Source organism: Bubalus bubalis, chromosome 8, assembly GCF_019923935.1.
Source record: "Bubalus bubalis isolate 160015118507 breed Murrah chromosome 8, NDDB_SH_1, whole genome shotgun sequence".
In the NCBI taxonomy this organism is placed as follows: Eukaryota; Metazoa; Chordata; class Mammalia; order Artiodactyla; family Bovidae; genus Bubalus; species Bubalus bubalis.
The window spans coordinates 76,612,661-76,633,155 of NC_059164.1; the positions used below are offsets into that span (position 1 = coordinate 76,612,661).

General features: G+C 61.2%; 1 protein-coding gene across 18 annotated transcripts in view; it reads left to right on the top strand.

The window, feature by feature from the left end:
* Window positions 1–20,495, top strand: part of CAMK2B (calcium/calmodulin dependent protein kinase II beta) — a 91,393-nt gene that overhangs the window by 60,288 nt on the left and 10,610 nt on the right. For 3 of the 18 annotated variants that reach the window (XM_025291348.3, XM_044946791.2, XM_025291356.3), the window contains exons 6-16: window positions 5,101–5,173; window positions 8,391–8,493; window positions 8,586–8,669; window positions 9,365–9,459; window positions 9,623–9,745; window positions 10,229–10,312; window positions 11,100–11,142; window positions 12,062–12,136; window positions 17,124–17,164; window positions 17,320–17,391; window positions 18,854–18,898. In XM_025291348.3, the coding sequence (XP_025147133.1) occupies window positions 5,101–5,173; window positions 8,391–8,493; window positions 8,586–8,669; window positions 9,365–9,459; window positions 9,623–9,745; window positions 10,229–10,312; window positions 11,100–11,142; window positions 12,062–12,136; window positions 17,124–17,164; window positions 17,320–17,391; window positions 18,854–18,898 (838 nt within the window). The remainder of the gene's footprint in view (window positions 1–5,100; window positions 5,174–8,390; window positions 8,494–8,585; window positions 8,670–9,364; window positions 9,460–9,622; window positions 9,746–10,228; window positions 10,313–11,099; window positions 11,143–12,061; window positions 12,137–17,123; window positions 17,165–17,319; window positions 17,392–18,853; window positions 18,899–20,495) is intronic. The other 15 variants (XM_025291350.3, XM_044946792.2, XM_025291358.3 and 12 more) reach the window with 7 other exon arrangements.

Below are 20,495 nucleotides of genomic sequence, written 5' to 3' on the forward strand. Positions count from 1 at the left end.
CCCAAGCCTGCCCCAGTGTGGGAACTGGCCCACAGAGGGGCTCTCCTTGGGGTGGCTGGTGGTGGGAGAGCGGACGGAGAGTGGTGGTGGGCCTCCTCTTGCCCCTCTAGGATGTCTGACCAAGGCCTTCCCTGTGGAGACTCACAGTTTCCAAATGCTTTTGCCCAAGACAGGCCAGGAACCCCTTTCTGTGATATCCTCCCAAAGTTACCTTGGAGGCAGAAAGGGAAGGCCATGGGGGCCTGGGCTGGTGGGAAAAGTGCCCACTGGCCCTCCTTCCTGGGCTCCCTGAGGGGCAGTGAGCAGGAAGCCAGGGCCTGAGGTGGGGGGGGGTGCCGTGAAGGGACTTTATCAGCCCTCACGGGGGAATTGAAGGGGACTGACGTTTTCAGACATGCTGTCTGCAGCGAGGCTGCTGGGGCTTTAATGAATATGTATTTTCTTTCTAATCAACATTATTTTAACAAGTAGCTATTTGTGACTGGCTTGTGCACCCCCAGACGACCTCGTCTGTCAGTGACAGCCTGAGCCCCTTTGAGAGGGTGGGAGTGGTTCTGGTGTCACCCAGGCCCCTACCTGGGCAGCAGGAGGCCAGGGGCCTGGCGGGTGTTGGGGTCTGTGGTGGGGTGGAGTGGCCGGTAGGGGCTCTGGCTCCCAAGGGTACATGGGCACTAGCTGCTTTCCTGAGGCTCCTTGAAGAAGGGCGTTCACTTTTCATGACAGCCTGGGAATGGCTTGGGGCAGAACCCGGACAAGGAGGGCTGCCTTCCAGTTCTGCCTCCGGTGCCCCCCGATTGCCTTGGGGGTGCAGGAGGGCTTACCTTAGCTGTGCTCTTTTCCCCCTCCTGGAGCATCCTACCAGGGCTCCTTGGTCCTCAGTGCCCATCACGGAGCACGGCCTGGGGCCTGGCATCTTCCTGCACTCTGTTGGGGATGGTCTTGCTGGAGAGGGAATGTGACCCACAGCGGAGCCTTGCTTTTGGCTGGGAGGCCCCCGTGCCCACCTCTACCGCCGCACTCCATGTCCCCCAACCCCCCAACACCTTGTCCTTGGATCTCCACCCTTGCTCACTCTCACCTCCTGGCCTCATCTACTCCAGTGCCCCTCCTTCTGCCCCACCCCACCCCTCCAATTCTGTGGCTCCCTCCCACCCGTCCAGGTGGCAGGGATCTGGATCTTCCTTCCTGGACCTCTGTTGTGGAGGCTTCTCTGGAGTTTGGGTCCCCCACCACCAACAAATGCTCAGTTTCCTAGGCTCCACCTTGCTGGTAGCCAGACTATGAGGAAGAGGGTGAGAGGCAGCCGCTCTTGGGGATCTCTCCCAGCCAGCCCCACGCATTAAACCCATATGTCTGGCTGTTGTTTTCGCCGGGAATCCTGGCCCCTGGAACTGTGTGTTTGACCTTTGTGTTGGTGCTTAGCTTATAGGCAGGAGGGTCTGAGAGAGTGATGTGGATGCCCATGTGAGTGGGTCACCCACGGGCATCACCAGGAGCTCTGGCAGAAAGGGGGGGTAAAGGCTTTCTCCCACTCTGGGAGGGTGTTTCCCCGGGGGACCTCCTCTGACAGGGATCTGGGCTGTGTTGAAACTGGAGCCCTAGACACCTGGCCAGAGTGGTGGGCACCTCCCTAACCACGATGCAGTCTGGCCCCCATCTAGCACACCCACCCCCTTCCAGGGCCCTGTCTGGGGCCGTGCTGCTCAGAGCTGAGCATCTGATGAATTCCTGAAGTGTCACATCTCTAGAGGAAGAGGACGCAAGGCAGGAGTAGCTTTTCGGAATGCTTTTCTAACCAAGAAGGCTGGAGAGTCCTTTGAAGAGAAAGTGGAATCTTTATTTTGGAGTTTGTGGGGAAAATGAGGGGTCTTTTTTTCAAACCTGGGAAAGCAAAGTTCAAATCCATTTTTAAAAAACCCTAAAAACAGTATGGTTCATGAGAGGTGCTTGGGGTGTGTGTGTGTGAGAATGCTGGCTGATCCTGAAGGAGGAGGGGGAGGAGAGAGGGAGAGGGAGGAGGAGGAAGAGGAAGGGAGGGGAAGGCTTATATCCCAGGTAACAGCAGAGCCTGGAACCAGGAGAGTAATGTCCAGGACCGGCCAGCATCTGGAATGACGCTGGGGAGCAATTCTGACCACAAAGTGACTTTCTAAACTGTTCCGTTTGAAAGGAGTCCTCATGAGGATGATGGTATAATGTGAATGCAAGGCAGAAGGGACCTCGTGACGGGCCAGTCAGTCTCATGTTCCCCAAGGCCCTGGTCTCAGACTGGAGACCAGGGTGGGAGCAGGCTGAGAAGGGCGCCAGGAGCTGTCTCCAGGGGTCCCTGGAGGGTGGGCTGACCAGAATGGACTGCTCTCCAGGCACATGAAAGTCCAATCTACCTGCTGGCTGTGGAGGCCACTTGCCCGACGGTCCCAGAGATGCTGTGAAGAAAAGGCTTGGGAGACAGGCCAGGGCTGCCACATTGGCTCTGAGAAGGGGCATACCGCACAGTTTTCTCTGGGGTGGGGCTTGCAGGATGGGCGGACAGGGCTGTGTCAGAACTGTAGGGCTTGATTTCAGCAGCCGGGCTGAGTCCCAGGATGTCCGGGGAGAGATGCAGACTGGTGCTGGCTCAGCAGGTGTAGTCACCCCATCCTGGCACGAGTTTGGAGCCCTGAATCCTCAGGAGGGGATGTGGAGGAGGACAGAGGGCACTGCCCACCCACATCTGAGCCGATGTATCAGTTGGTGCTGCGGCAGGTGCCTCCCGGGTCCAAGAAACCTTCCTGCAAGGCTGAGGACACAATGAGAGGAGAGAATTAACATGTCTCTGCGGTCACGGAGGCCACAGTCCAGTGCCGAGATGCACGCCACCCAGAGTGCAGGGCCGCCACGTGACTGCAGCGGGGATGACGTGGGAGCCCCAAGCTCGCTCCACACGGAGGGAGGTCTAGAGAGTCCTGAGGTTGAGAGCGGAGGCAAGGTCATGAGGGTGAAGAAAGAAGATGGGATTGACCCAAAGCTAACATCAAGACTTGCAGGGGTCTCAGCAGGCCTGAGGTTGGAGCCAGGTCATTCCAGGGCTTTCAGGGAGTGGCCAGTGGCCCAGGGGACTCCAGCCTGTGGCTGTGAGGACTGCTGATGGTGTGGAGGAAGGCTTGGGGTTCCACATGGATGGCAGGGAACACAGCTCAGGTGGACACCCCCAGGGGCAGAACCAGGGTCTGGCCACAGCAACACAGGCAGGGGCTGGTCGACCTGAGGGTCCCTGAACCCCTGGGTGGGGTGGGATGCTGCAGTGAGCAGGTGGTCCAGGGACTCAGGGCTGAGCTCCAGGAGGATGCAGTGATGTCCCAGCATGGCTCCCCAGGGCTCAGATTCCCAGGAACTGGGAAAGCCAGTGCCCCGTGCCCCGGGGCCCTGGCTCAGTGGCTTCAACTGCAAGTGCTGGGGCTTCCTCTGGCCTCTGCCTCCACCCAGTGGCTAGTTCTGGCCCCAGAGGAGCTCCCCAGACCTCAAGGCTGAGCTCTGCCCACGACGAAAGAGGCCCCTGTATGAACTTCCCCTGATGGGGCAGCCTGGAGGGGCTGAGCCCATGTCTACAGTCTCGGGAGGGCTGGTAGTGGCTGGATGTGGAGCTGGGGATACAGGGATGAGGGTGAGGACCACAAAAGACCGAGGCTGGCAGATGAGAGCATGGTGGGAGGGACAGAAGCAGGGAGGGAGGCCCTGGGAGCAGGTGGGACAGGAGAGCTCAAGGGCTTGGGGCGGGGGTGGGGTTTCCAGCCCTTAGAGGCATCTAAGGGGAGGGGCTGCTGGGGGACTGTTACCCACAGGTTTGGGCCTAGCTCCTTCTGATCCCATAAACCTCAGGAAATCCATCATCACTAGGACTCTGAGGTCTAGGTTTCTTCAGGGTGGACACTCAGGTTACTTTTCTAGCAGGTGGAGACCACCTGCTCTGTGGTCAGAGCTGTTTGAGAACATGGGTCGGTTTCTTGTCCCTTCTCCTGGTTTCTTGTCCCTTCTCTGAGTTTGCTGTTAGGAAAACAAAGTCCATCCCTCCAGCTGACCTTCAGTCACCTCCCCGGTCTAGCCGCGGCAGGAGCAGTCCCTCCTGTGCCTCCCTCCCCCCCACCAGAGGGGCTGGGGCCAAGACCCCAGGGATGGGCTATGGCGGCCTGTGGCATGCCTGTCTCTGGTGGCTGGTAATGCTCCAGGGGCGCTGTGGAACTCCAGGGGTCTGTGCCTGGCTCTGGGGGCAGCTGGATACTTCCCAACCACCAAGAGGAGGCAGGTGCAGGTCACCAGGGCTGGGGGCATCTAGGTCTGGAGGCACCCGGGTCTGATGTCTAAGGCCATTGCTGAAGCCCAGGTGTGGGAGGTGCCTGGGGAGAGCCTGGGCCTTTCTCTTCAAGCAGTGATGCCCCAGGAGGCTTGGACTTCTCCCTTATCTGGAAGGAAGCCCCTGGCTCGGGGCCCTGGATAGTGCCAGGCTGCCCCCAGAGACCCCAGTGCTGCTATGGAGCTGAGCTGTCTAGCACGGCAGCCAGCAGCCAGCGTGGACATGAAGTTTATTTTAATGAAATGACACCCGTTCTCACACATGTGTGCTGGTGACTGGAGCGTTAGCACAGCCTCAGAACAGAGAGGGGCACTGGTGCCCAGGGCATCACCCCTGCACTGTGGCACTGGCCTGCCCTCTCTCCCTTGCCCTTTCACCTCTACCCTCCCCTCCCATTGTCTGGGTCTCCAGCTGCCTTGCAGGGTGTAGATTCAGCCCTGGCCTCCCTCCGCAAGGGCACCCAGCTCAGGGCCAGGCATGGCCAGCATGAGCCTGGGGTGGAGTGCACTGAGGTCAGGCATCTTTCCTCTGTGGGCCTGGTTAAAGGGGAGGGCATGCCTTGTGTTGACCTTTGAGGGTGAAGAGGGAGCCCCAGAGGCCCCCTCCTAGCCAGCGTCTCCTCTCCCATGTGGCAGGCAGCACCGTGATTCCCTGCTTCCCCCGGGCCCCCACTGGGCTGGAGATCCCACCACTCGCACACAGCACCCTTCTCCTGCGCCCCGCCCACCCCTCCGGGGCCTCCGCACTAACGCGCCTGCTGTTTGCTGCAGTCACTGCATCCAGCAGATCCTGGAGGCGGTTCTCCACTGCCACCAAATGGGGGTCGTCCACAGGGACCTCAAGGTGAGTCCCCCCCTGCTCTGTGCCAGGTGTCTGTCGTCTGTAACTGCATGTCGTGTTTAAGGGGAGGCTCGGGGGTAGGGCAGTGCACCAGAAGACACGTGTGTGGGGGAGATGTTTGCATATGTGTGTTCCTGTGTATTTTTGTGTGAAGGTGTGTGCCTATGAGAATGTGTGTGCATGTGTGTGCATGTGCATTGGCACATGTGTGTGCATGTGTTTGTGTTTGAAGGTGCATGCTTGTGAGAATGTGGGTCTGTGCACACACGTGTGTATGTGTGAGCATGTGTACATATGCACGTGCATTTGTGCATGTGTGTGAGACTGTGTGTGTGTGTGCATGTGTGTTTGTGTGTGTGTACGCATGCAAGTGTCTGTACACATCCCTCCCAATGCCTCTAGGCTTCAGGGCTGAGAGGGGACAGTTGTCAAGAATCAGCCTAGTAGCACATGTCCACGCGGGGTCTCGCTTTCTGGGCTCCAGTTGAGATTCCGACCTGGCAGGAGGGACACAGAGAATGTACCCGCAGGTGGGGCTGATGCCTTGGGAGCAGGAGGTGAGGGGCCAGTTTGGTCTCTTCAAACTTCCAGTCCTTTCTACTCATCTCTGTGGCCCTTGGCTCAGCTCTGGGCAAAATGCAAATCGTTTAAAACAAGGGTTGTCACCCACAGGCCTCTGTGTGGTGGGAGGGGCCCTCAGGAGGAGCTGCAGCCTTCCCCCGCCCCCTTCCTCCTTCCTGCCCTTCCGCCTCCCCCTTCCTCCTCCTCTCAATCTCTCCTCCTTTCTTTGACTTCAGCTTTCTCCAGGTCTGAGTTTGGGTCAGTTTCTTCTCTTGTTGGTTTTGCAGGGGGTGGGGGGACCCCTGGGCCTGCATCCCTGCTGGTGGTGTTTGAGACCAACCTTCTCGTGGGTGCTAGGGCTGAATGGAGTCACATCTTTCTAGGGCTACCCAGAGGTGTGTGGGTGTGTGTGTGTGTGAGCTGATGCTGTGGAGCTGCTCTTGAGGGGATGTCCCACCAGGAACAGGCCTGGGACCCTCCCTGTGCCCTCATGTGTCCTCGCTCCCACTCTGCATGTGGTGTGTGGTCCCCTGTCCTCTCATGGGTCTGCCCAGGCTCCCCTCCTTGACTGCCTGTCCTGTGGGTGCCCCTCTGTCTCTGTGTCTTGTCTGCATGGGCCTCACTCAGGGGCCTCTGGGAGGAGGGGCTGCAGGGAAGAGGACACGCATCCCTCCTTCATCCTGGACCTCATGATGCATAACAGACCTGGAGCCCAAAGCTCCGAAGTGCAGATGGGTGCTCTCCCCAGCCCAGGTGTGGCCTCAGGGCACACAGAATCCTTGCTGAGAAAAAGAAAAAGGGGTTAGGACCAGTTGGTCTCCTCTCTCCCACCAGGTGTCGGGGGAAGCAGGCTATCCCTCCTCCTCTAGAGAGGCCTCTGTCATCTTGGCCGAGATAGACCTCCAGAAGCAGTACTGTGGTGGGTTTCCTCTCAGCCAAGATGTGGAGGGTGGAGAGAGCAGAAGGGCTTGGTGCCATCTTGGTGCCTATGAGGGAGCCAGGGTGGAGCCCGGCGGTGGGAACATCCCTGTGCAACCCAGCTGGGTCCCTTCCCTCTCCTCCCAGGGAGGAGCCTTCTTGCCCAGCTCTTCCCAGGGACCAGGTTCCCTTAGCTCCTTCTTCCCAGACAGGCATTCTAAGTCACTTCAGTTGTGTCCGACTCTGTGTGACCCCGTGGACTGTGGCCCACCAGGCTCCCCTGTCCATGGGATTCTGCAGGCAAGAATACTGGAGTGGGTTGCCATTTTGTCCTCCAGGGGATCTTCCCGACCCAGGGATTGAACCCACGTCTCTTATGTCTCCTTCACTGGTAGGCGGGTTCTTTACCACTAGCGCCACCTGGGAAGCCAAAGAATGCTGGTTTATTTCCTTGGGGTTGGGGGAATCTGATCTGTAGAAGCTGGGTCAAGCCCCCAGCTGTAGTATTTCAGACTTCTTTTTTTAAAAAAACAATTTTTTAAAATTTGAAGTATAGTTGATTTGCAATGTTCTGTCTATTTCAGACTTCTTGGTGTGGGGTTTGTGGGGAGGTAGGGGTTCCCCCTGCCCCACTCACACTGGCAAAATCAAGGTGTTCAGGGGCCTCCCGGCCATGCTGGGCAGACGGTATCCCCAGCACGTGTCACCTGGAGTGATGGAGCCTCGACCACAAGCTGTGTGGGGCCTGGAGAAGCTCTGGTTTCTGCCTCGTGGGCTGGCATGCTTCATCTATGCCACACGATTTGTCCTCACACCCCTGTGTCCAAGCAGAGTTAACTCAGTTCAGTTGGCGGCATTTGTCTTTCTTGGTGGCACTAAGGTGGGCGGCATGGTGTCAGCAGACCTTCCTGTCGGGAGGGTGGCCTGGTGAGGGGGCTCAGGGCCGGGAGAGCGCCAGGCAGCCAGGGATGAGGAAGTCCAGCGGCTTTGAGCTCTGAGCGCTGCCCTCTGGGAGGTGGCGAGGCCGGTGGGACAGGCTGGGATGAAGGAGCCTAGCATGCAGGACGCAGTGTGCAGGGAACTCCTCGGGCCTTCAGGGCCAAGTGTTCCTGGTCACAGGGCAGCAGCCTCCTTGGCACCCCAGTGGGACAGGGATGAATACCCTTTCTTCCTGCATGAGCAAGGGCGCTGCTCCCCGAGGCTGGGAGGTCGGCACGGGACCCTCCCCTCCTGTGAGCAGCCAGCCCAGGGCTGGTGGGACTTGGATGTCCTACACTGCTCAGGCCGCGGGGGCCCTTGGTTGTTTCTCCTTGCCCTTTGAGAGTCTCCATCCTGCAGCAAGTGCCTGAACCTTCCAGCAGCCGCTCTCACTGTGCAGCCAGCCTTGGTGGGTGGAGGGAACCCCTCCTACAGCAGGGGTCTGGGTCCTGCATGGCCTGCTGGGGCCTCCAGGGTGTGCTGTTTTGGTCCCAGCACCCCGAGTTCACAAGCTTGCACTTTGAGAACCAGCTTCCCTCAGCTCTAGGGCTTACGTCCCTGCCCCTGGTGAGTGGGGGACAGAGACTGTGGGGTGCAGGCTCTGGGGTGTGCTCAAGCCAAAGGTGTCAGCTATGCTGGGGGGACACCCATGTGGTCAGGGGACCTGTGCACCCCTGTCTGCCAAGGGGTATTCTGTCCCCCTCTCTCTGGTGACACCCCTGGGTGTCACCCCACACCCTCGGGCTGCTCACCTTCCCCACAGCCCGAGAACCTGCTCCTGGCCAGCAAGTGCAAAGGGGCTGCGGTGAAGCTGGCGGACTTCGGCCTGGCCATCGAGGTGCAGGGGGACCAGCAGGCGTGGTTTGGTGAGTACCTGGCCGGCTGGCTGGCCAGGGAACAGGGCGGGGGTGTTGGCCGCCCCTGTGGTCCTTCACATCACCCTTTCCCCTCATGCTAGGGTTCGCTGGCACGCCGGGCTACCTGTCTCCAGAGGTCCTGCGCAAGGAGGCGTACGGCAAGCCGGTGGACATCTGGGCGTGCGGTGAGGCTGGTGTGCTGGGCGAGGTGGGCTGCACCCACAAGCACTGCACCAGACCCACACCTGGCTGCCCCCAGCTGGGAGCACCCTCCCCACCCAGACCGGAATTACTAACACAACCCTGGCTGTTGCCGAGAAGCCCACCAACCCATTCCCCGCCCTGCGCTCGGCAGAGCAGTCTGGAGAAGGGGCAGCAAGTGCCCGGATGGGGGATGGATACCGGAGGGGCGGAGGCTGTGTGGACCACCCTGGCAGGGCTGCCTCCTTGCCAGGGGCGTCTCCCCCATAGTCAGTGCAGTGGGGGGGGGGGGCCTCCCCTGTGAAGTAGGATCGGGGGCAGAGGAGCTGTTTATGCCATTCTGCAAACATGAGGGTCTCCAAAGAGGAACACTGATTGACGCTGGCTGTGGGGATGGAGAGGAGGGGGTGCTTGAGGACCCCAGTGTCCTCATGGGACTTGCTGGCTTTGGGCAGTGACCCCCACCCTAGCCAATGCTGAGAAACTAGCTGAGGGTCCTGTAGCTGTTAAGTACCAGGGCTGGGCATCTGACTCCCATCCCGGGATCACACGCCAGACACCCCGTAGCAGCATGTGACTGGTGTGTGGCTGCGCTGGTGGGCTCCGCTGGGCCGCTGGGCTGCTGGGCGTGGGCAGTGAGGGCAGCAGCATGAGGCCCCGGGCTCTTGGCTCTCCCCAGGGGTGATCCTGTACATCCTGCTCGTGGGCTACCCACCCTTCTGGGACGAGGACCAGCACAAGCTGTACCAGCAGATCAAGGCCGGGGCCTACGATGTGAGTGCCAGGAACCCCCATCCCTCCCCATCTGGGGGAGGCAGGCTGGCAGAGGCAGGGTGTGGGGTGACACCCCTGTTTTCAGTTGAGGCCCTTTGGAGAATTCTGTCTCTTGTCTGGGGAGGGGGCTTCAGGCTCCCCTGTGCCTGGTTTTCCTTTCTAGTTCCCGTCCCCTGAGTGGGACACGGTCACTCCCGAAGCCAAAAACCTCATTAACCAGATGTTGACCATCAACCCCGCCAAGCGCATCACGGCACACGAGGCACTGAAACACCCATGGGTCTGCGTAAGTTGCACCAGCCCCGGACCACCCCCTAGCATGTTAACCTTGGGCCCTCTCCTCGAATCCAGTGGGTTGGTCCTGTGGTCTCCTGAGGGCTATGGGAGCATGGGACATGCTATGTGGCTTGGGACGTGCTGGTGACTTAAAGGCCTCAGTCCCTGGGAGGACAGGAGCTCCATGAGAAGAAGAGGCGCCATCTAGCGTGTGAGAGGATGAAGTGGCAAAGGAGGGTGAGGGCCAGGTGGTGATGGGGACAGGTGGAGTGGACGGCCATAGGAGGTGACGGACTGGGAGATTAGGCAGGCAGTGGGGACAGGTGGCCTCCGGCTGATGTGAGTAGCTGGTAGCTCTTGGCACAAGAGCCCCAGGGGTGCTGCTGCCCTGAGCCTCTCTCTGACCTCCCCTCTTTTGAGCCCCCCTTGGGGACACAGCTGATGCCCCTCAAGGCTCCTTGCAGTAACGCCCTCCCTCGTTCCCTTCCTGCAGCAACGCTCCACTGTGGCCTCCATGATGCACAGGCAGGAGACCGTGGAGTGCCTGAAAAAATTCAATGCTCGGAGGAAGCTCAAGGTGAGATGCTGACCCCAGTGTGTGGCCAGGGTGCCCTGCCATGCTCACGTGCTCACCTACCTGGAGGTGCCAAGGGCCCTGCACTGGGGGTGGATAGAGGGGTCCCAGCAGGCCTGGCAGGGGTCCTAGCCACCCAGGACAGGCTGCTGGTTGGTGTTATCCCAGGTGTGCCAGGTGGACTTGGTCCCTTCCATGGCAATGACACCCAAGGTGCCCAGATGTCGGCTGGCCCCTCCTCAGTCTCCCATGCTGCCCACGAGGTGTTCCTAGGGTTCCCTTGTGGCAGGGGGCTGGGAGGCATGCCCTGTGGTCGGTCATGCTGTCTGGGTGGGAGTGAGCTGAGAAGCTTCTGACCCAGGGCACTTCTGGTCAGGAGAGCAGCCAGGCTCTGCTGCTCAGAGGGGCAGGAGGGAGGGGACCCTGGGCAAGGAGGCCATTGGGCACCAGGCCCGTCCTGCCTACAGGCTGCTCTGTGCTGAGGGCGAGTGTTCAGGCCTGACCAGGCCCCTGGCTGCTATGTACGCACCTCTCAGGGAGAGGAAGGGCTGTGGGGAGACGCAGACCCCCAGCCTCAGTGCCCCCAGGGGTCTTGAAGCACTTTAGAAGCTTGGTTTGGTGGATAGTTTAGGGCCCAGGACAGGTCACTGTTAATTCTGCATGAGATGACTTTTCTGGGTGCAGCTGGTAGACGTGTAGAACTCTTGCCTCTCTAAGAGCCCTTGACCCCAGGTCCCGGGGTTGGGGTGGGGGGGTCTCCACCTGGCCTCAGCCGTATGTCTCTCTCCAGGGTGCGATCCTCACCACCATGCTGGCCACACGGAATTTCTCAGGTGAGAACAGCCATCTCCGGGAGCAGCAGGCCTGCGGTGGGAAGCCTGGGGAGTGACCCTCCACCAGCCGCCTGCCCTGTCTTCGCCCCCACAGTCCCGTCCTCTGCTGCCGGCCCGGCCCGGCCTTCCTCCCTCTGAGACTCTTGGGCCTCAGAGGAGGCCTGGGCTCTGGCCGGGCCCCACGAGGGCCCGTCCCTGAGTGTTGGGTCTGTGTTTGAGCTGCTTGCCGGTGGGCCGCAGTTCCGTGTGTCTGTCCAGGCATTGGTCAGCACCTCTGTGGCCTCGTTGTTGTCCTGAATCCTCTGAGCACCCGTTCTGTGTTGGGAGAGGGGAGGCGAGGGGAGGCTCCGGACACGCTGGTTGGCGGCCGCCCGCTTGGGCACGAAGGGTGGGCAGGGCTGGGGGCGTGCGGCCGCTCCGAGGGTCTATCGGCGGCCCTGAGACCTCGGGACAGGGCAGGCCTAGCGGGGACAACGTGCCCCAGGCGGGGCTGCCGCGCCCTCGCTCTCCTGTGGCTTGTCTGTCGCCCGCGATGCCGGCGCGGGAGCGTCTGTGGTCGTCCTCCTTGTCCGTCTGCGTCAGCACCACCCCATCCTGTTACCCTGCTGTGATACTGTGCTGCCGGGCCGGGGGGATGCTGTCACGCCAACACTAATAGGACATGTCCTGTCGCATGCCCGGCCGGGCACCCGGAAGGCCCCACTGGGGTTTTCCAAGGAGAAAGGAGGCAAATGCTTTTCCCAATGTCAATCGGTCTCCATCTTGTTTTCACGCTCCTGTGAAAGGGGTTCTGGAACCATCCGTCACCTAAACTTTGACTCTAATCTTCTTCTGCTTCCTTTGTCTCTTCTCTTCCCTCACCTCGCCCACCCCTCGTCTGTGTCCGCCCCTCCCCTCGTCTCTAACCCGGTGCTAACAGTGGGCAGACAGACCACCGCTCCGGCCACAATGTCCACCGCGGCCTCCGGCGCCACCATGGGGCTGGTGGAACAAGGTAGACGTCCCGCCTGTCGGCATGCAGCTCCCCTCGCTGCACGCAGCCGCCAGCAGGGCCTTGAGAGCCACCCCAGAGGCCCCGGGAGCCCCTGCTCCCGCCGTGGACACGCTCACAGAGCCCCCACCCTGGGCAGGGAGCCAGCACCCATGTCCCAGCAGCCTTGCCTGTTATAGGAGGGGCCAACCGAGGTGACCCCCGAGCCGTGTCACCCTGCGTGCATTTGACTAAATTCCCCGGTCCCGATGCCTGAGTCTGGGGGTCGGGAGACCCCCACTCCACTTCTGGTCCGAGCCCTTTGCTCTCTGAGGCTCACTCCCCACTTGTCCATCAAGAGCCTATTTAGAAAGACAGGAAACCTCTTTTCTGGGGCTGCTGCTGAGGGGGTTTGAATCCCAAATGGGAACCCTGGGGAGAAGGGCATGGGCAGAGACCCTGGCCTACGAGAGCCCACTCGCCACCCCATCCACCCCGGACTTGGCCCCTACCTGCCCTCAGGGACGTGCACTGTACTCCCCGTCACTCATGCTCCGTATGAGGCCAGTGTGGTCTGTACTTAGTCTCAAACACGTATGTCTGCCCTGTGAGCCCCAAGACGTGGCCCTCGGCCTCCCAGAGAATGACTGAAGGCCTCCTCTTGGTTTCCTTCTATGAGGCGCCTCACTTCGTCCCCAGCCCATGAGGGGAGAGGCAGAGTCCGCCCATCTGCTGCCCCTGCCTGTGAAGGGCAGACCCCCCAGGGAGTCACCCGACTGTGACCTTGGCCAGACCCCATGAGGCTAGACCTCATGAGGTTAGACCCCAAGACCTCCTAGGGGGCCCATGGCCCTAACCCAAGCTGAGGGTGGCACGAGCTTAGGGGGGCGGAGCTGCAGCTGAGGGCTAGCCAGGTGCTCCCCAGATGGGGTTGTGTGGCTAGAAGAAGCCCTCTTTTCCTGCTGCTGCCTCAAGTGTCTGCGGGGACAGGGCAGACGCCCAGCCGCTCCCAGGCCTAGGCCCTTTCTTCCCTACATGTCCAGCCTGGCTCTTTCCCCCTGACCCTGCAGAATGTGCAGGCCAGCCTGCCCACCCAGAGGACCCCAAATGCTGCCTCCTGGGGTGCTCAGGGCAGGATCATCCTGGGTAGGAGGGTCCACGCTCCTGCTGTGAGCCCAGTGGACAGGTCCAGTGGGATGGCCTTTTGGGGGCTATCCTGAGTCAGCTTCATTTTCTGGGCCTTTCTGGAGTGCCTGGGGGGAGGGAGGGGCAGAGGGGCAGGGAACGGTGAGACTAGGGGCTCCTGGTGAAGACCGAGGGTGGTGAGCGAGGCAGGCGCCTCTGAGCCGCTCTCTGCCCGGGGCTCCCGCCTGCACTGCCCGCTGCCTGCAAGTGGATGTGGGGCGTCGGTGCATGAGGCCGCGAGCATGTGCGGCTCCGCCCTGGGCGCCCGGGGCCGCAGTGTCCTGGGGTGGTCCATGCATGTGGACGGAGCCCAGCATGGCTGTCCGTGAGTGACGAGCTAGGGGATGAGGTAATGGCTGGGCCCTGTGGGCTGAGCCCTCACACCCCCGCTAGGACAGCCCACCTCAGCCAATGTGCTGGACCCAGCAGACATGGCGGGTGAGGGGGCTCAGTCCCAGGGACATTGCTTCTCTGTGGATGATGGCCTCTAGGGTGACATAGAGCGCTCGGCCAGCGGAAGACTGGGTGTCTGTAGATCTCTTGCAGTTCATCAAAGCATCCTGGTTGGTCCCACTGGGCCTTCACCGAGAGGAGACTCAGCCAAACTGCTGGGGTTCAGTGATGGCGTGGCCCTGAGGACCCGGGGTGGGGTAGAGCAGAGGGCTCTGCTTGTCTCCTCGGGGGTCTAGGGTGCCTAGTTGGTTCACCTCAGTTCCTGCCGCATAGTAATGAATTTGACTTGAGAAGACACGAAGAAACTCCCTATGCCTTCAACCGTTAATGTAGATGGGAGTCAACAGGATCCTGGTTAATCTCAGCCAGAGATGTGAATTTCTAGGAAATGTGGCAGACAGGAGCTGTGGTCAGGATGGGGGCAGCTGTGTGTCCAGACATGGAGGTGTGGGGATTCCCAGGGAGGAGCATGTGGGAGTCAGTTCAAATAACAGGTGTCTGCTGCAGGCTTCCCAGAGCCTGGGCCGTGGTGTGGTCTGTGTCCCCAGAAGGATGGCTTTTAGGGAGCGGAACTGGTACTGTCTTGAATAGCATGGTCTGGAATGTGGGTTCTGACAGAATCAGGGACTGAAGGGGACCCTCCTAAGACCCAGGGCTGTCCCAGGGTTTCCATCTGCCTCCACCCAGGCTCTGACCCATGGGCCCCCTTTCCTGCCCAAGGGGAAGCCCAAGGCACAGCTGACTCCACCTCCACCAGGGCCCTGAGTTGGCCCCGGCTGGACTTCTCAGACTGGCACTGGCCTGCACTGGTTTTGAAGAGCTGGCTGGGAGTGCCGCTGATCACTGCTGCGTGGCACTGGGAGGTGACTCTCCCCAGACTGCCCACCTTAAGTTGGGGGCTGGGGGTCAGTTTGCTCACCTGCTCAGCTCTCACGACAAGTGCCTTCAAGTTGGGGTGGACACCACTTTCCTCCAGGCTGTCCAGCCAGCTGGTTGGCCAGCACAGGCAGGGTCCCTGGGCTCTGTCACCACAGCATGACTCCCACTTCAGGGGCGGTGGCGCCCTCCCTGCGCACTGGAGGTGGGCAAGGGAGCAGAGAGGTGAGGTCAGCAGGGGTGGCCTGCTGCTCAGGAGTCAGGCTGTTGGCCCTGGAGGCTCAGGAGTTCCCACATCTGACGGGCTGGGCGGTTCCTCCGTGCTGAGTTACAGGGAGGCAGACGTGGCTGCCACCAGGGGAGGTTTTCCAGCATCCCCCCAGTGGAAGCGGGACGTGGCCCCAGAGGCCTGCAGGGCAGGGCTGCCCTGGCATCAGGGTGTGGTCCTGAGACCAGCCTCACCAAGTGAGAGAGCGGCCGCTCTCTGCAGAGCGGCCAGGCTGGGGGGACAAGAAAAGGCCTGGGGTCCCTTCACTCACTGGGATCCTGTGGTGCTTCTCATGGGGTGAGGCCCACCAGATAAGAGGTGGGGCCAGGAGTCCGGCTTTTCATTAAATTTTGCCCTGTGAATCCTAGGAGGAAATCAAGGGTATTGTGGGGCTATTGGGGAGGAAGCCTGGGGACTAAAGCTGCGCCCAGTGTAGCGGTTCTCCGATGACCCCACAGGGCCCTCTGGCTGGGGACAGTCATTGGTGTCCCCATACAAAGCCCAGAGGGTGGCGATGGCCACCTGGACAGGAAAAGGTCATCAGCAGGTGGGGGCCCAGCAGCTGGGGACTGGCCTGGCCACCCTACTGGAGACCTTGATCAGTGGTTCTCAAACTGAAACAGCATCAGGATCCCTCAGAGTAAATGAACAATTAAACTGAGCCCACCCAGGAGGTCTGGGGCTGGCCCAGGCTATGTGATGCAGATATTATTGGTGGGGAGCGGGCCCATTTTGATAACTGCTGCATCCCTCTGGGTCTGAGTGCCTGTCTTTCTGATGTGCCGTCCAGAGTCAGTAGTCTCTGGGGATGTCCCCAGCAGCAAAGTGCCCCCCGCAGACCTGCTGGGGCTCCCCGGTCCCTCCAAGCAGGCAGCCCCCACTTCAGGGCTGGTTAGCCAGAGCTTTCAGAGCCGGCCTTGGGGGCTGTGCCACCTTCTTCCAGGGCAAGGGACCCTGCCCCTGGCGTCTGACCTGGGCTGCTTCTCTAACCTGCACCGGCCGTCCTGGGGCACCGCTTGGCGTGAGCGTGGGCAGGGCGGGCGAGGCAGGAGCCGCTCAATCCCGGGCTGCAGACTTGCGCTCCCTGCCTGAACCTCCACAAATCTTGTTTTCTCTCTCTTCCTTCCTTCCTCATTCCCTCTCTTCCTCTCCTCACCTTTCCTTTTCCATAAGGTAAGCTGACTTCTTCTTCTTCTTTTTTTTTTTAAGTTCTGTAATTAAAACTAACTGCTGTGGAGGGGGCAGGCGCTGGAGGCTGAGGGCCTGTGGGGGTGTGGCAGGTCACACCTCTCAAGCCGGTGCACAGAGAGGCAGAGTCGCCGAGTGGGCCATCCTGACCTCTTCGGTGGGGTGGAAGGTTGGGGTGAGATGGGCTGTCTGCCGTGCATCTGAGAGGTTGTGGGACACTGGGGTGCAGGTGGCCTTTCGGACCCTCCCCCAGGCGTGTCCTCTTGTTGCCTGACTCAGAGCTCAAGGTCCTTGGTGGATGGGCACGGAGGCCCGTGTTGGCCCTGTCAGTGCTGCCAGAGCAAGGCCAAGAAGTGGCCCAAAGCCGGGGCTGCCGGGGGGGCTAGGAGGGAGAGCGAGGCTGCCCTGTGTGTGTGTGCTCTGAACCGAGAGGCATGGCCTGGGGCCTGGCCGTGGGGCAGAGCTCCAAGTGCTGTCTGCCGAGGGAGGGGGTCTGGGGGGCTGAAAGCAGGCAGGCACCTGGGCTTGGGACAAGTCCCTCCCTATGTGGGTGGCCAGCTAGAACCCACTTATCCCTGCCTGAGAACATGGAGAATCACTGGGAGGTGCCCACCACCCCAACCTGTTGCCCTGTCCTGTGTTCTCATCTGGGGCAAGGGCAGTGCTCTGCCCTCGTTTTGGGGGATCCCACGTGCTGCCCGCCTGGAAGCTGCGGTCTCAGGTGGGAAGAGAAGTCTTGTTGTCCTCCAAGGTCATGGGGGAGGGCTGGGGGAAGCCCCTGTCCTGGGGACAAGGGTCCTCAGGCCACCCTGGCCAGGCCGCCCGCAGGGTGGCCCTGCCCAGCACTGGACATAGACCTGCTCTGTCCCCAGCGGGCCCCAGGTGGCAGAAGTCACCCTGCCTTGGGACCTGGGGTGGCCCGCTCACTCGATCTTGGGGACCTGGGGTCCTTGCAGGCACCCAAGGTTGCCTCACGCCAAGGGGGTGGGCTGCAGTGGGAGCCAGGCCCTTCACTCACCATGTCCGTTTTCTCCAATGCAGCAGCCAAGAGTTTACTCAACAAGAAAGCAGATGGAGTTAAGGTGAGGCTCTGGCTCGGCCCGGGGGGCAGTGGTGGGCCCCCTACCTCAGCCTGCAGCGTGGCCCAGTCCCCAAAGCTCCTCTGGGCCTCCCCCGACTCAAGGAAGGGGTATGAGCCTCATGCTCCCCCTAATGGCCTCTCTTCCTCTCTCTGCAGCCCCAGACGAATAGCACCAAGAACAGTGCTGCTGCCACCAGCCCCAAGGGGACGCTTCCTCCAGCCGCCTTGGTACTGAACCCCTCTGCCCCCACTTCCTGGCCATCCTCTCCTGTACCCCGGCTGTGTGGTGGCCACTGTCAGGAGGCCTGGGGTAAAGCCAGGGTCTGGTTCCCAGCCTGTCTCTTGACAGACAACACCTAGCCTTACTGGCCCCTCTGCCCTAGGATGTGGGGGTGAGGGAAGACCCCAGTGCCAGGGAACCCATTTCGGGTGCAGTGGACAGCCCCCTGCTGACTTATGGTCAGCAGTGGGAACCATCAGGGGCCCGGTGAGACTGAGACCCAGGGTCCAGGCACCAACCTCGGTTCTTCTGCTCTCAGGAGGCTGGCCGGGAACTCAGCGGGGCTGGCTCTGCAGGAGGCGTGGTTCAGGCTGGGGGTGGTGACAGGCTGCCAGCCCCTCTCCTGGCTGCTGCAGGGGTGCATTGTCTGGGAGGGGCGGGTTTTGGTTTCTCCCTAGGGAGAATGGATGAGCCTGGCTTTAGCTTCAGAGCCCACCCAGTGATCTGGAGGGAGACAGAGACCCCTTGGCTTTCCCTGGTGACAGCCTAGCAGTGGCTGTCGGGTCTAGGGCAGTGGCAGCCATGGTGTTCCCCATCAGAGTCCATGTCCTACAGGGCCACGGTGGGTACAGGGAGACACACTTCTATGGCTGTGCTGGCCTGTGGCTGCCTGGAGGGTTCCGGGGTTCCCCTGATGGGGACGGGTGTGTAGACATGAGATCACAGGGACCCACCAGCTCCAGCCTTCATCTGGAGGCTCCTGTCCAGGGGATGGAGCCGGTGGTGCAGGGCTGTGGCCAGTAGCACGGCCCTCCTGCCCAGGCTGCTGTGTGCCTATGGTGTCTTGTGTAGAGCAGGCAATCCCAAGAGGTTGCGGTTTGCTGGTCCACAGGTCCCGAGTTTGCAGAAAGTACACTTGGTGTCCCCACGGGCCTCAGGCCCTGCTTCTGGGAGCGAGCCCTGGACTACCCGTGGGGAGGCTAGACTTGCCAAACGGGCATCCACCACGAGCACAGGTGTGGGGGGTGGCCTTGGCCCAGGAGGGAAGGGTCCCGCACGCCGGCCTTGCAGCCAGCCCCGTCTCGGACCCGTCCATCCCATGTGCCACCCCCACTCCATGACATCTTCAAACCTGTGCCCTGCCCATGGCGGGCAGGAGGTCTGGCAGCAAAGAGAGAGGGCAGAGCGCCCGAGGCAGGGACCCCAGCGTGCAGCTTCTCACCCCTGCCCTCAGCCCACTCTCTCTATCGGCCTCTGGCCACTGGTGCCCTCGAGGCCCCGGGCTGGTCTGCTCGTCCCATCCGCATCGCCCCAGGTCCCTCTCCAGCTGCTCCGCTCCCTGCTGGACATCTGCCTCCATCCTGCTCCGCTGCCACCCTCTCCTCTCCTCTCCCAGGCTCCTGCCCGGGGGCCTCTGCTCTCCTCTTCTCACTGCACTCTTTCCTTCCTCTGTGCTTCCTTCTTCTGTAGGAGCCTCAAACCACCGTCATTCATAACCCCGTGGACGGGATCAAGGTACTGCGTGTTCCTCGCCACCCTCTCGGGGCGTCTGCTCAGCCGGGAGGCAGACCCCTGGCCCTGGGGAAGGTCTGGGATGTTGACCCTGGGGAAGCATTTGTGCTGAGACAGGTGTACTGTGACCCGCCCCCCTTGAGGCAGGACAGAGCCCCCAAGTCCACGGGCTGCTCCTTTGGGGAAAAGCCCCAGGTGCCGTCCTTGGAGGCACAGTTGTACCAAGTCCTTGGCAGACACGGGAGCCTGGGCTTCCTCCCATCCTGAGCAGGTTCCGCTTCTCAGATCCTCTCCATCCTGCCCTGGGGGTGGCCAGGCCCAGCCTGATCAGGAGCAGCCGAAGGCAGGGCCCACTTCAGAGGCTCAGGGTGCCAGAAAGAGCCCAGGTGTCCTTTGCGGCGTGTGGCCAAGGGCTGGGTGTTCCAGGGGAGAAGGGCCAATGGGGGCTGCCCTGCGTGCCCCCGAGTATGGGGCCAGGAGGAGGGGGGCAGCACAGACCCTCCTGCCCTCACCCATTGCTCACCTCTGCCCACCGCGCCCAGTGCTTCCCGCTGAGCTGACCCCTCCCTTGCTCTTCCTCTGCTCTGGCATCAGCTCCCATCACATCAGCATTTTCACCCTGCGGCCAGGGAAGGGGCTGGCTTTCTGGGGTGGTGGGAGTGCTGGGTGGGCAGCCCAGCTGCATTTCTAGGACCTTACTACCTTACCCCTACCCAGACTCCCACCTGGGCCTGAGATCCTCAAAGGGTCCCCACACATCCCGGCCACAGACCAGGACAGGGGTGCTGTGGGCCACTGCGTCTGGGCTGACCCAGCCTCGAGGTGCTAGGAAGAGCCTGGGCATCCACTGTGACTGAGGCCAGGGATAGGTGTTCCTGGGACCTGGTGTCTGGGGTGAGGGCCCTGCTTTCCCTGCAAGGGGCCTTGAGACAACATTCTGTGACGTGGGCCCTGATCTTACAACCTGTAGATGCCCCATTTTTGGCCCAGAGCCCAGAGCAGTGTCTAGTAAGGGGGTTGCGGCGGGGGCAGGTTCCTTGGGAACCCTGTTAAGATGTTCCTTCTGAGATGCAAGCAAGCTCTCTGAGAACTCGGTCACAGGTGGAGGGCATCTGGTTTTATATCTGAAGGGCAGCAAGCCAAGGGTGAGGGAGGAGGTGCTGGGGCTACCTCTCTGCCCTTCAGGCCACCTGAGAGGTAAAGCCAGGCCTGGCTGGATGGCGCAGGCCTGGGGAGGAGGTATGGTGCTGCCGCACTCTGACCGGGCTGGGTCAAGTTTCCCGAGGACCTACTGGCAGCTTCCACCCTGTCTGCCAAAGTGGGAAGGCTGTGGATGCTTTCCTGCTTCCCCAGGCGTCTTGGAATTTCAAAAAAAAACCAAAACAGTTTTTATCTTGTTAAAGAGTGTCTTCTGAGCATGCTAATCTTTCCACTGGGTGTATCTCATTGGCAGAAGGAGAAGTTGGGGTCCTCAGCTGTTGGGGATGTGGGTGGCCCAGCCTAGAAATGGGTGACCCTTGCGTATGGTGTGAGCGCCATTGCCTCCTGTAGGTTTCTGGGGTTGGGGCCCAGGCCCCATGGGGGCAGAGGCCATGTCCTG